We start from the raw sequence: 13926 nt of genomic DNA on the forward strand, positions 1-13926 counted from the left end.
GTCGTGAATTTTTTCCGCACGATTTTTTTTTTTCTGAAATGGAAATTTTGTATAACTTTGACGCAGGCGTCATTTTGATTAGATAAGTAATTTTCTTACTATGAGTTATTTCAAAATGGGTCAAATACTCGTGGCTTACCCGATGTTGGAGGAGTACATTGTCGAAGGATAGGATTAGGGTAGGAGCTTTAGGGTGGGGTTTCATTGTCTCATCAGAGCATTGTCACCAACATATGAACGGTAATGCGGTTATAGATTAAAAAATTTAAAAACTAGGCTTGTGTCGAAACGGTCATAATCTAGGATAAAATTGGTTCATTGCCTCTAGCGAAGAATGCGAAGTTTAATGAAATTGTGGGAGATAAAAACAAAAATTTGATTATTACGATATTTGGCCTGGATCTGCTGATGAGTGTCATGAATTAAAATTATACACACATGATTTTCAGAAAACCACATTAACTCTAGAAAATTGTGATATCCTGCCAACCACTAAATAAAAAGAATAAAATCATAAATTGGAGTAGCACAACGGTCGACAGAGGCACCGACCGCTCAAGCCAATAGAACCGCCAACGGATCGGTTCGAAACGACACTCAGAGTTTTTGCCGCTGATCGTAAAAAATATGTAGTCCCAGCGCCCAGTGGTTAAAACTTTTGTCCGCCTCAAGTGACATGGCAGGCAAGAATGTGCTGTTCAGTTCAGCTGGGCCTGTCTCTTTGTGGGGTACAGCTGAGGATGGCAAACAACAAATGAACGAATGGCAGGTACCGTTGTGCACTATTCATTTATCCATGATGCAAACTGCATTCGGTGATGTGTGCAGTTATTATGGAAATACTGAGTAGAACGAACCGAACTCGGTAAAACACTAACGATGGAGCTGCGACGCCGGTGGCGTTGGGCAGTTGGTTTCGGTTTTTGTACCGTGGCTACAACGTTTTGTATGCACAATGCACCCACTCACACAGAGCGTGTCACAGTCGTGTTCTTCTGAAAATTTCAAAAAACGAATTGCGGCATCATAAAATTCGCGTTTTACTTGATGATGTTTGGTTTTTTTTTGTTCGAGGCTTCACACGGGTCTTTTCGTGTCGTGTAGATTTATGGTCACATTGTGTGCTTTGAGGATTTACTCTTTTTTGATTGTTCCTTGGAAGGTTGGTGGGGGTGGGGTTGTTTGTACTTACACTCATCGTGATCCTTGGCGGTGACGGTGAGTACGGTGTGCTGAATATCTTCATTTTCGTCGACTTCCGCCTCGTACAGGGCCTTGTCGAAGTACGGTGGATTGTCATTCTTGTCGGCAATTCCAATACGGATGAATTTAGTAACTGCGTGAGGGAGAAAAGAGAAAGCAAAGAAAATGATGTTAGTTGATTGCTGTTTGCTTGAATTCTGCATTAAGCCTAAATTGGATTCGAATGCGTTCCCTTCAGTTCGAAATCACCACACAGCTAGAGTCGTTCTCTTTTCTGATATGAGTCCATTTCGTAACCACTTTATACCGTTACCCGCCGCATCAGGCTCATTACGTATCATAAATTCAATATCTTTAAAGTGTTATAATCCTAATAAAATTTCCCAAACGATCCCATTAAATTGTCTAGACGGGCTCTTGTCGAAAATGGTCTCAAGAATCAATATCAGCGTTGCCTCTTTCCATCGAGCACAATCAAATTCTCAGCCATTTTCTCTCGACTGATTTGCTAGCCTTCCCGTTTTGGAGATTTGCTTCCATTTGAACCGGATCAAAGCATTTACGGAAACCCACTTAAGCCTTGACACTACACAGCAAACGTTCAGTCCGAAAGTGTTACGAAACAACACATCGAAAACGGATCACCATTTCCTTCCACCCCCTTGGTAGTGCAGCTTAGAAGTCCATTCAATAATCCAATTTCCTTCGATCGAATCACGTGCTTCCAACGAACTGCCATTGGACAGCGAGCTGGCAAATAGCGGAGGAAAAAAGGCCTTCCACGACGCCCAGTCAGGTAAAAGGCAAGCGATTTATCGAATCTCTGCAGGCCTTGCTGGAATGCAGTGTGCCCTACTCTCCGGACCCGCTGGTATTTCAATAAACCAGTAGTGTTGTGTACAAAGTAGCTGCCATAAAGTCAGGTTGCCCCCCAGTGAATTTATGATAAGCCCATTAGATCGGCTCATGACTACATATATGAAGGAAGGAAGCCCAGGGGAAAAGTGAATACCATGTGAGTTCCGGTCATACCCCATTGCCGGATATGTGGTCACACAAAAGTTGACTTCGTGCCAATCGTTCTGACACGATGCGATAGTCACATGCGAAAATAAGTTTCTTGGGCCGGACTTGCAGCTAGTCAGAAGAAAGTAGAAGAGAGGATAAGGTCAGGAATATTTAATCGGTGCCAATTTATGGCCGGCCATTATTGAGGCACTGATGCAGCAGCTATTTCGTTGCAATTACCTAGGATACCTTCGGGTCCTCTCTCCTGGGGTCATGTATATATATAAATGTGTGTGGTATTTGCGCTCGGTGTTCGTTATGGAGAGAAATTTATGAGCAAAGATACGTCTTGACTGCATGCAGAGGCTGTTTCGGTCTGTGCACAGCAACGGAAATTGATTTCGCTCATACAAGAAAGCATTTTCTGAGATTCGTTAGTGGAAATCACGTGTGCTGTGCAAACAATTAAAGTTGAAATGTGAATGCCTATGGTGCCACTCAAAAGTTATGCGTTGAAATGGCGATGATGACTTTTTTTTTAATGGTGCCTTGGTTAATTTTGTCCGTAAAGGGAGGCTGGTTTGATTAATGGTCCAGTCGAAGACCTTTTCGTCCCGGCAGTTTTTCATATTGTTATCGTATCAACAGAGAATGCTCAAAAACTGTAGGTCTTCATCGACTCACATCTGAGTTTTGAGTGATGAGCTCCATCGGCGATGTCATTGGGAACAATAAGGGTGTTCAATTTACGTGGATGCATTTAAAAAAAAACCAAGGCAGCTTTTCCGAAACACCATTCTGGTAGCAAAAAGCTCGCGTCATTCTTCTATTCCTGAAATGATGCGTCGAAAAAGGCTACTTTTGATTTTTTTTTTTCGGAAATGCTTCAAAGTAAATTGAACCTTGAGTGGAAGAGGATCAGCCTTACACTTTTCTGCTGATTGGCGCTTCAGTTGAACTGAAATGCTAGTGGACCCTGATTGGTTTTTGCTTTTCACCAGAAATCTACCATTCTGCCTATCGCCAGATAGATAGGTATCAGATTCCTGGTGAGAAACGGGGAAGTTGAAACACGATCTGGCAGGCTCCAGTTGGCAACTAGAGTGCGTAACGGAAGAGGGTCTTGGCACACCCCACCCAAAAGCACAAAAGAACCAGACAGATATTTTCAATTTACGAAATTGAACGCAACGCCTAAAGGATACGGTTGAAAATACGGTGGAATGAGATCAATGCTCACAGCACCAGCTTTTATGCTTTTTGCTGAACCTAAGAAAGGTGCTGGTTTGTGCCAATCTTCGGTTACAATTTTTTTTATTGAAAAATTTAATCACAACTCGATGTACAGAGAGATGAGATGATACTTCCTCCGAGATGAAGAACATTCCAATTTTCCTTAACGAAAAAATCTTATCACACCTTTAGTAAAATCAAACTAAAGGTTGATTCAAACCTTAATCAAACTGTGATTAATATCAATTAGGCTTACAGCTTTATGCTTCTGGTGACGAAGGTCGTTCCATGTTTTCTGTCATTCAATTAGGTATAATTTACACTCTTCCACGTCCATCAAAATGGATTGTAGTTCCCTCAGTTTTTTTTTTTACATTGAAGAGGTCATCTGAACAGCCGTCCACAGTTTTAAAGAGAAAAGTTGACGCAAAGCGGAGAAGAGCGCATGATAGCTGAGTGAAGTTGGATTTTTACTTTTCTTTTTTTATATTCTGAGGTGGATCCATCCCTGCTCACATGAGTGATTAGGCGTGGTAATGTGGTAATCGAATAATGTCTAATATTTCCAATTGAAAAGCTAAATGAGATAACTGATTTATATACTCAAGACAAATGGAGCACGTTGAGACAGTAAAAAGTCAGTTACCTCAAAAGGCATTCTCCGAAGAATCCCAAAAAATCCCAAAAAATAAGCTCTCATCCCAAAGAGCGTGGGTTCAATCCCAATCGGCGCTGCCGGGATGTTCTGAGGAATAACATCTCTGATTACGCCTTCTTTTGGAAGGGAAGTAAAGCCGTTGGTTCCCGGTTCATGAATTGATGGGTCGATACGTAGGCTCCAGGTGTGAGAGCTGCCTCCTTGGCGTCTGTAGTATTGGTACTCAGTACGGAAAACAAGATCGATAGAAAACAAATCAAGGGAAAAAAAACTACAAGGTTCAGCCCTATGGGGTTGTACGCAATGGTGTCGTATGACTCTGTGGTTATTTGTTAACTGCAGCAGAAGCTTGGGTTTTGGGTAGGAATAGGAACTTGAGCGGGGTTCTCTCTGTTTATACTATTTAGTATGACGCGCTTGACAAAGATGGCCCACAGCGACTCACCAATAGCTACTGATTCCGATCATTAGCGGTGTGGCTTCTTTTTCCTTCTATGGGTGAAAATCGCGCGAATGTGCAACTGTTGCCATGATAATTAAAATTATAACCAGTTGCTTGGAGAAAGCGATTTCCCTAACACAGATTTCAAAGTTGAATTCCATCCGGTCTCACCAAACGGTGTTTATTCAATCACTGCGTGATGAGTGGTGGTTTTCTCCAGTACACAACGAAAGGCTCCCCGCAAGCAGCTTGCTATAAAGGCTGGCCTTAACCGCTGATAGGATTCAGTTCCAATCACCGTATGTGGTGGTGTCCGGTCGTCGGCATAATCAGCAGCAGTGCTTTCGGCGCGTGGCGTTGAACATTGTTCTCCAGTACACAACGAAAGGCTGCCTGCAAGCAGCGAGCTGCAGCCCACATGAGCATCCATAGAAGGAGGAAGAAGCCACACCGCTATTGATCGGAATCACTAGCTCTTCGTGAGTCGCTGTGGGCCATCTAGGTCAAGCGCGTCATAATTAAGAGTATAAACAGAGAGAACCCCACTCAAATTCCTATTCCTACACAAAACACAAGCTTCTGCTGCAGTTAAAAAATAAGATTTATTATATAAGACCACGTAGTCCTACGTCACCATTGCGTACAACCCCATAGGGCTGTCCCTTGTAGTTTTTCAATCGAAATTTCGATCCGCGATGTGGCGAAGAAGACGGATGTTTCCATCTGGTTTGTCCAAAAAACGATGAAACGTGCCAGCATTCACGTCTTCAAGGTCCGGAAGGCACTAAATCGGAACGGTGCCTAAAACCCACGCCAGGAAGCTGTACTGGAGTGCCTGCGATCCCACGGAGGCGAGACACTGTTTTGGCCGAATTTGGCATCCTGTGCGGCCAGTGTTAATATGGCACAGAGACAAAAATGCTGTATTTGTACCCTAAGACGTCAACCCACCGAACTCGCCGGAACTTCGCCCGATTGAGAAGTTTTGGGCCAGACTTCGTAAAATACCTAAGGTGTTGGAGGACAAGCTGGCTTCGAAGAAACAGTGGGTGAAAGTATCAAGCGAATTCGACCCTACCTTATGAGTGGTGTCAAGGGCAAGGTGTGGGCATTCAGTTATGAAACGAAGATCCAATAAAGCAATGAAGTAGACACCTTCATGGCGTTGAATTTATTCTCTGAAAGTTTGAAGAAAATCCGACTGAAAATTAATTTTTGGTGACCATTTTTGTGTGTCTCACTTTTTTCGAGTACAGTCTTAATATTATTCTAAATAGGGGAAATGGATGTATCGTCGGTCTAAATGCCCCTGATTTAGGCCCATTGATAAATTCATCAATCGACTAAATTTTAAATAGTGACCAAAAATATCCATTAGTACCGTCCCAATGATGCGTTCATCTAGATAAAATTGATAAATAGCAGATTTTTAGCGATGAGCCCAATCTTAGATCCATAGGCCAACATTAGAGAAATTTCCCTTATTTAATTTTTTTTAAATTCTATAAAATCAATTTCCATAATCAGCATATTACTGGGTATAACTTCTTTACAAAATGTGATACAGAAAATGTTTTAGTAAGAAAACATGCGTCTCATGAAGCTTCAAAAGTATGACTTTCATGAGAATTTTAAATCTTGGTTAAAAACAAAATTTTAAGGAATACATACCCTTATTTAACTCTGCCAAAGTTAAAAAATTAAAACAATTGTTTTGATTTTCCGACTGTTGGGAATTAATTAATTGGATTTTTGACTAAGTAGTCTGGCGAGTTCAAACCGTTGTTTTTCAACTGCACAAAATTTCGCCTGTTTTTCCAGCCTATCTCAGGGGAAATCGCTTCCATTTCTACTGCCACCTGGAATCCGGTTGTTCTACGCTGACAACGTCAAATTGTATATGAACACCAGTAGAGGTAGGCAAAACAGCTCATCTGACTGAGTGAATCAAACCCATTCAGCTCACTAAAGGGAGTCGATTCTTTTGAACAGCTCACATTGAAGTTATAGAAATTATGACCGAAATTCAAAATCGTAAAATTAATTAGCGGCTTTATTGCTTAAAACTGCAGAAAATCGTAAAAGTAGTCTAAACTAATAAATCCGCACCTTACAATATGGCTCTACTTTTCAATGGAAAACGCCACTAACGCAACAACTGATCAACCATCGCGTAAACCAAAATGCGCGCAAAATGTGCCTACAACATACCAGTAAAATGTATGCTAGAGATCTACACCTATGTCACACGCGATGATATGATTCACATCGTGGCACACGATGCTACACCTTTTCTCAAGCTATGCAATCCAGTCTACATACTGATTTTATTTCTAATGTTAATTCTCCAGCAAAATTTCTCTCACTATTCTCGGCTTCAGCTCCAGATCATCAGCTCAGAAAAATAAAAAGATCCGAAGAGCTGAACGGGTTCGAGAGCTGGACGGGTCCAAGAGTTGTCATCCTTAACAGCTCCCAGTGAATTATTCGATAGTAGATGATTCGGATCCGGAGCTGAGCTGATAAGCTGGAGAGCTGTATTTCGCTCTTCGGTTATTTGCTTTTGTGCGGATCTTCCGCTCCCCCAGAGAATGATGCGAGGAAAGGTATGCTGGAGGAATAACATCAGCAATATGAGCCGGGTACATACATTAATTGGATAATACCAGTAGAAAATTAACATCGTGTACACAGATAAAAATTCTGAATATTAATAATGATGTAAACATTAATTCACGTAAACTTATGTTTCATTTCACGGAAACGAACAACTTGTAAGCAATGTTGTTTATAAAGATGGGCTTTTGTATACAATATTTGCTACAGGTGTACATAGTAGTTGTAGGTTAGGTGTAGTTGTAAATAGTAGTTATAAGTAGTCTCCTTTTTCCAATTCAAATCAAACCAATCCCACCAAGGTGGTCATACTTTAAAATAGGCCTGATAGGCATCTGTGTCACTTAAAAAATTCATACATGTAAACCATACAATCACAAGAAATAAAGATCATTTAAATGGCAAACAATATTTGCTACATAGCATGAAATGTCTAAGAACTTTACATAATATGTAATGTAAACTTATATGATATGTGTCGCTCCATTTATGTGCATCATACTGAACCGCAATTTACGCTACTTTTTCGAACTGTGCAGATCAAAATTTGATAGTTGAATTCGACTGTGAACTGATTTTCAAACCGCACTACATTCTGACTAAAACTAACAGGATCGCCATCATATAGGGGAGGATGGTATACAACGCACCCCCTGGGCAGAACGCACCAGCTGACTTTCATTTGTGTTTTTCATGGCTTTTTCGTAACTTTTTTGTGGTCTTATCAAGCAGCACTTCTAGCATAGCATCTGAACTCAAAATCCTGCATGATAAATCCTAGAATTGGATTAAAAATTCCAAGAAAAACTAAAAATAAAATGAAAAAGTGCGTCTTACCCCGGGGGTGCGTTATGTACTGTTCTCCCCTACTTGGAATTGACACCTTGGAACGAAGAATACGCTGGGTTTGCTGCTAGGATCATTACCTGTGAAATTGATTCTCCCGAACTACATTGACAGCTCTACTTCTATGCCCCTGAGAGATTGACAATAAAATTTCATACACCTCATTTCATTCAAATTTCATACCCAGCTTGTAATTGACATAATGGACTGAATGAGCCTAACCGTGCCGTCATTAATGTGTTTAATGACGCTTATGCTTCGTTTTCTGGTCGCGTCTAGAAGATCTATCAGGTTGGAATAGTGATGCAAGGGGCCCTGTGGCCTAGTGGTGAACATTTTTGCCCGTGACGGATATTCCCAGTAAAATTTGTACGCTTGTTCCGGGTTGAAGAAAGTTGAATTCTGCCAGTGTCAAAATTTCAATTCAATAACTTCAAGTCGTCGGGAATGATCGTTAGTAAGTCGCTATAGTTTGTTGTGATGTAAGGGGCTCAGTGACTTAGTGGTGATCGATTTTGCTAACTGAGCTGAAAATCGTGTAATCCACCTTCGGCTCCTTTATGTTACTGAATTGATAGGGTCGCATTCTGCTTTTAAATACCGCATCACTTGTTTTTGTTTGCACTTTTATTTTAATTTTATTTTATATTTTCGATTTCATCATGTAGATAGTGCAATTTATTTAATGGTGCAGCGCTGTTGCATGCAGGCTGCACAGTTAATAGTTTAACGCTCTACTGTTATAAGCTTCAAGATTTCTCTTTTATCGTTGAAAACTCATCCAACCCTATTCTTGGTACCCTCGAAGCCTTAATTTACATTTCACTTAATGAATACTAATGTACGATAAATACTTATCAGTAGATTGTAAATCGTTGCTGATTATCGTTTACCCTGTGGCAACCACTCGAGTGCATGGATGGCAAGACGATCCGTGACATGAACGCGAAACTCTGCCAGCATCATGCACGAAATCTGCGACCGCCACTCAACCACACCATTCGTCGGAATCGTCCCGTAAATTTACATAATCTACTAAATATTTATTCCTCTATTCGCAACCACCAAGCGACAACAAACGACGAGCTTCTTTTAGATTTTCGTGCTATCATCTCCAATTGGTTGGAAGGAACATACAGAGTAGCTACCTACCGACGAGTGCCTGCTTGCCGAAATAAACTTCCATAAATGATTACTCCCAAAATGCTGGCAAACGGCGATAACAACTTCCTAACCAAACGCGCGCGTGGCACGCTTTCCGTTCTTGAAGCTCCAAGAACCAAGACCGCATCGCTGGGTTTGCTGGTTTTTGCAGTGCTGTTCGAAAAAAGTACGAAAAAATTAAGAACGAGTTATAAGGCCCGGGCATCCTGCCTGGAAGCACACTCGTATGAAATACTTCCCACGTGATTCGGTCTCGGTATTTGTTTTCTGCCCTGTTTCTCATTTTTGCTTAGATCTAATAAATAGTCGGACTCTCGAGAGCCAAAGCACAATGCACTGGCACCATGTTTGCCGTTTGTACGAGCAGCGTGCCCCGGGAAATTACTCACGACCACTTCCAGCTGCAGCGAACCATTCATATTCTGGGGCCCGGATTGTTGTGTCGTGAGCTTTTTGAAATGCATGACTTGGAGAGCCCGGTAAAATTTTAATTTGCACCCATTGGGCGAACGGACGACCGGGAAGCCAAAGCAATTTCCAAAGATGTCCCTATTATTCGTTCCTTTTATATCGGTCCGAAATGACCGCTCTGAGATTGAGAAAGTCCCAGCGCAGAAAGGGCGTTGGCTCCCTTCGGTGCGGGAGCCAGATAAATCACGTACCGGAAACGTGACTTATTGCCACCATACAATTTTTATCAAAAATATCGATACGAAACATGGACGATCGTTCGAAGGCAAAAGCAGCAGCAGCAGCAGAAGCACCAGGCAAAGGAATTAGTCTTTCAGTGATGAAGCACATGATGACCTATTTGATTCGGGTGCCACTGCGAAAAAACGCACAACGTTCGTTAGACAGCGTGGCCATCTTCGATTTGGAATTCCCGCTCCTAGGCTCAGAACGACCATAAAATAGCGAACGTGATTTTTTTAATTAAAAAATAGTACAAGGATTCTTCAAAATGTTAGACCCAGCAAGACCAATTCCATTACGCTTTTCATTTCGCTGAAGTGGAAATTCCGATGGACCAATCTGGCGGAGTGCAGTTTCCATTCTGCGAAAAAGAACGGACAATCGTTCCTGAAAGACGTAAACGCTGAGTCAATATTGTTGACATGGCGAGTGGCACACTGACACACAGCCCACAGCACACATTTGGGATAAGAAATGGGTTGGAATGCAAGCTTTCCCTACAAAGGGCAAAGCAGGTCGAATGACTCGGCAGATCGGTTGAAGCTTGGCGGAAGCAGATGAAAAAGTGTCTGACGGATGCGAGTGAAAATTTTCGAGGAATGTGACTTCGCCAAAGCTTCTTATGTGTCTGAGTTCATTCCGGTGTAGTAGGAAGACAATCTAGAACTTTTCCTGAACGGATTAAATCGACAACATTCTTCGTAACGGAACTCCAACAGCAGTGCACCTGTTGAGAAGGCGTTTTTTTTAAGTTAGTTGATTATTTTTTTATGTTGCTATAAATGATGATTTATCAATTTTTCTTTTGGTAGAGTACACCGCATGGAAAATCTATGAAAATTTCTGCGATGTATGGTGGGGCAGCTAGTCACTATCAAAGGTTTGTTAGCTCTGCGTGTTAATCAAAAAGAAGTTGGCCCATAATTGTGGGTGACCCATAATACTGGGGTGACTATAGCGCACTCGAAGTTAATGCTAGATTTGGCTCTAATTTACTCAAGCTTGTAAAAAATTCGTTTATGCCACAAATAGCTCAAAACTAAACGAGTGGAAATCTTACACGATGATGGTCAAACTTTTTTTACGCTTAGGAATAGTAGAAAAACTTACTATCACATGTATAAACAACTAACACTGTAATTTTTGCTAAATCAGCTTTAATATTTGATTATAAATTTCATAATTATTGAAGTTAAATGAAACCGAACATTTTTATCAAATTCGGTGAAGTTGGAAAATTTAATCTTCAACATTAGTCAGTAAAGTCAAATGTCAAATTGTCAATGTTTACTCGCTATTACTACACATACTTCCCTGGACCATGCTATAGGGTTCAACGAGAAAAAATGATCATTGGCGATATCTCGAATAATACGATTCAAACATACAAAAAGTCATGAATGGAAAGATTCTTACTGAACAAGAATCAAAATAAGTACATATCCCAAGTAACATTTAACGTTTTATGAAGTTTTACCAGGCTTCGATAAAACAACATTCATAAAACCAAGGTCAAGACAGTTTTTCCTTTATTACATCCACCAAAACCTCGTGAAGACTAGAATCTGTCTAGTTGGCCCACCCTGAAGAAGGTTCTAAAGAGTGCATTATCGAGACATTCCAAGAATGACTTGCTGCAAAAAGGTTATATGCACTGAGAACAATTTAAAATCCTTATTAAAAGTACAATAAAAGCCATTTAGCACCAATACTTGTGCCATATGCCTTTGACGTTTGCTAAGCGCACTAAAAATAAAACATCAATCAAGATCGTCCGATCTTGCCAAACTCATTGTTCAAAAATGAATCTGTCAAAAATCCCCATAAATTTCCTCATCATAAATGACTAAAATCATCGAAACTCATATTGTTGTCTATTTTTAATCATTACTCACAGCCGAGACAATTTGATGATTTTCATAATTTATATTACAGCTCATTGATGAATTGATGAGAATAAAGTTATCTTAAAAGAAAAATATCTTGAAAAACGAAGATTGTAAAAAAGCAAATGGAATAATAACAATATGGCGAGAGCATAAATATTAGTATTAGTTTAGTATTAGTATTAGTTTTCCATAAGCCATTTTTGAAAAAAAGCTGTTTTGCTTTCATGAAATCGCTAACAAATGCAAAACATTTTAATGCGGCATTTATGATAATAATTTGCCGACTGAATTGTTTTTATCTAAAGCCTATTCCGTTTAGTTTTATGACGGCATAAATGGTGGCCAAATTTCCTGGAAAAAGTTGAACGTCAAAATTTGTTTATCTTTCGATAGTTTTGTTGTGCGATCATTGCAACGATGTTCTACTCCAGCGTTGGATCAACAAGTTGCGTAACATCCTTGATAAGGGCAATTCATCTATTGGAAGCAGTTACTCAAGAAGTGAGTCTACGTAACTTGGAACAGCTGAAAGCTCAATCGTTCCCGAAAAGTTTTCCTTCTTCCGGATGAGGTTCCTGTCAGCAGTTTTCCGCAGTCCCAGTTTGGCACTGATGATATTCAGTGCGTTATTAACGCACGTTATTACTGGAGAAGGCTGCCATTGACAATATGCTGTGTATTCCCATCAATGTTAAGCGTCTAATTTGACGGCTTCCAGTGCTTCGTAAACCGCATTCACTTCGCTCCTCTCAGTCGGCTTCCGTTGGAAGTAAAGCCGTTGGTCCCCGGTCATGAGTTCATGGATCGATAGGTAGGGTCCAGGTGTGGGAGCTGCCTTCCTGGCGTCGGTAGCATTGGTGCTCAGCACGGAAAACAAGATCGACGGTAAACAAATCAATGAAAAAAATAATATTATACCATTTCACGCTATATTTTGTTGAAGAATTCTACTGCCTATAATCTCATATCAGTCCCATATGAAATAAGTAGGCAAATAAGTTGCCGTCAAAGTTACGAAGTGAAATTCCCTTGCAAATATTTTAAAAATCCTAGAACATTTATTGATATTTTTTTTAAATAAACCCAGTTGCAATGATGCTTGCTTGTGAAAAATATGGCAATTCGAAAAAACTGAACTTTAATTTGAACTATGGACGATTGAATTTCAGAATAGGACTGATATACGATTATTTTGCTTGATGGGACAAACTTGAAGTCGTTTTCAAATTTTTCATGATCAAAGTTCGTAGTTATTTCACATAATATGCAAATAGATGCCAATTGATAGTGCATAGCATTGTTATCTCAAAATTGACGGAAATCCATATGGGACTGATATACGATTATTGGCAGTCTACCTTTTTCATAAAGTTGATTAACTTATCCTATCTTATCGGTAGCTTTGTCGTTGCGAAGAATTTCGTGTATGCCATTGGTAATCTCGAGATATTGTCGCTGTATCTTTGGTATGCAGCAAATATACAACAGTTCATTGTTGCGACTACAGGTGATACATATTTCCGGTGGTTTCCTTTCAAAAAGATGTGACTTTGTTAGTCAAGGGTGGCCGAGCCGAAGTTTAGTTAAGACAATCTGCAAACGTACATCTTTGTTTGCAGCCTCCCATTCAATACGTTGAATAAAAGGATTCTTTTATTTGACCGATTCAAGTGCTAGAATTTATGCAACTGCACACTTAGAAATAACTATTTTTACACGTGACGGAATCCATCTTTGACCCAAAGGATAAGAAGTAAACAAACATGTCATGTAAAATTAAGTGCTCCGAGACTGAAAACTTTGAAAGTACGTTTGATTGAGCTGAATTTCGCGTCTATTATGACTCAATTTTATGTCAAATTTGACGCTCGTATATGTCAGTCTCGGAGCACCTAAATTTACATAAATTTTTCTAAATGGGTGCCACTGAAAATTACGGATTTATTACTGGCACATTGAGTTGCAGCTACCAGTGCTGCTGCTTCAGCTGAGAAAACGGAGCAGCTAAGCTAGCTTCAATCCTGATAGAAGCTTCAATTTTTTTTTCCGTGTCGTGGACATTTACCACTGCGACCAGTGTTTTGATCTATTGTGGTGTATCCTCTTTTTACTATTTGCCGTGTGTTTTGATGATCAACCACTATGTAGAGTGATCTTCATCATTGATCATCGGC

At 40.2% G+C, this 13926-nt stretch overlaps 1 protein-coding gene across 8 annotated transcripts in view; it reads right to left on the reverse strand.

Moving 5' to 3' along the window:
• The window catches only part of CadN (Cadherin-N), a 478164-nt gene that overhangs the window by 136073 nt on the left and 328165 nt on the right, over positions 1-13926 (reverse strand). For all 8 annotated transcript variants that reach the window (XM_065224397.1, XM_065224398.1, XM_065224396.1 and 5 more), the window contains one exon: positions 1193-1336. In XM_065224397.1, the coding sequence (XP_065080469.1) occupies positions 1193-1336 (144 nt within the window). The remainder of the gene's footprint in view (positions 1-1192; positions 1337-13926) is intronic.

This window comes from Ochlerotatus camptorhynchus, unplaced genomic scaffold (assembly GCF_037179485.1).
Source record: "Ochlerotatus camptorhynchus isolate MF236.1 unplaced genomic scaffold, CSIRO-AGI_Acam_v1.1 ptg000211l, whole genome shotgun sequence".
Taxonomy (NCBI): Eukaryota; Metazoa; Arthropoda; class Insecta; order Diptera; family Culicidae; genus Ochlerotatus; species Ochlerotatus camptorhynchus.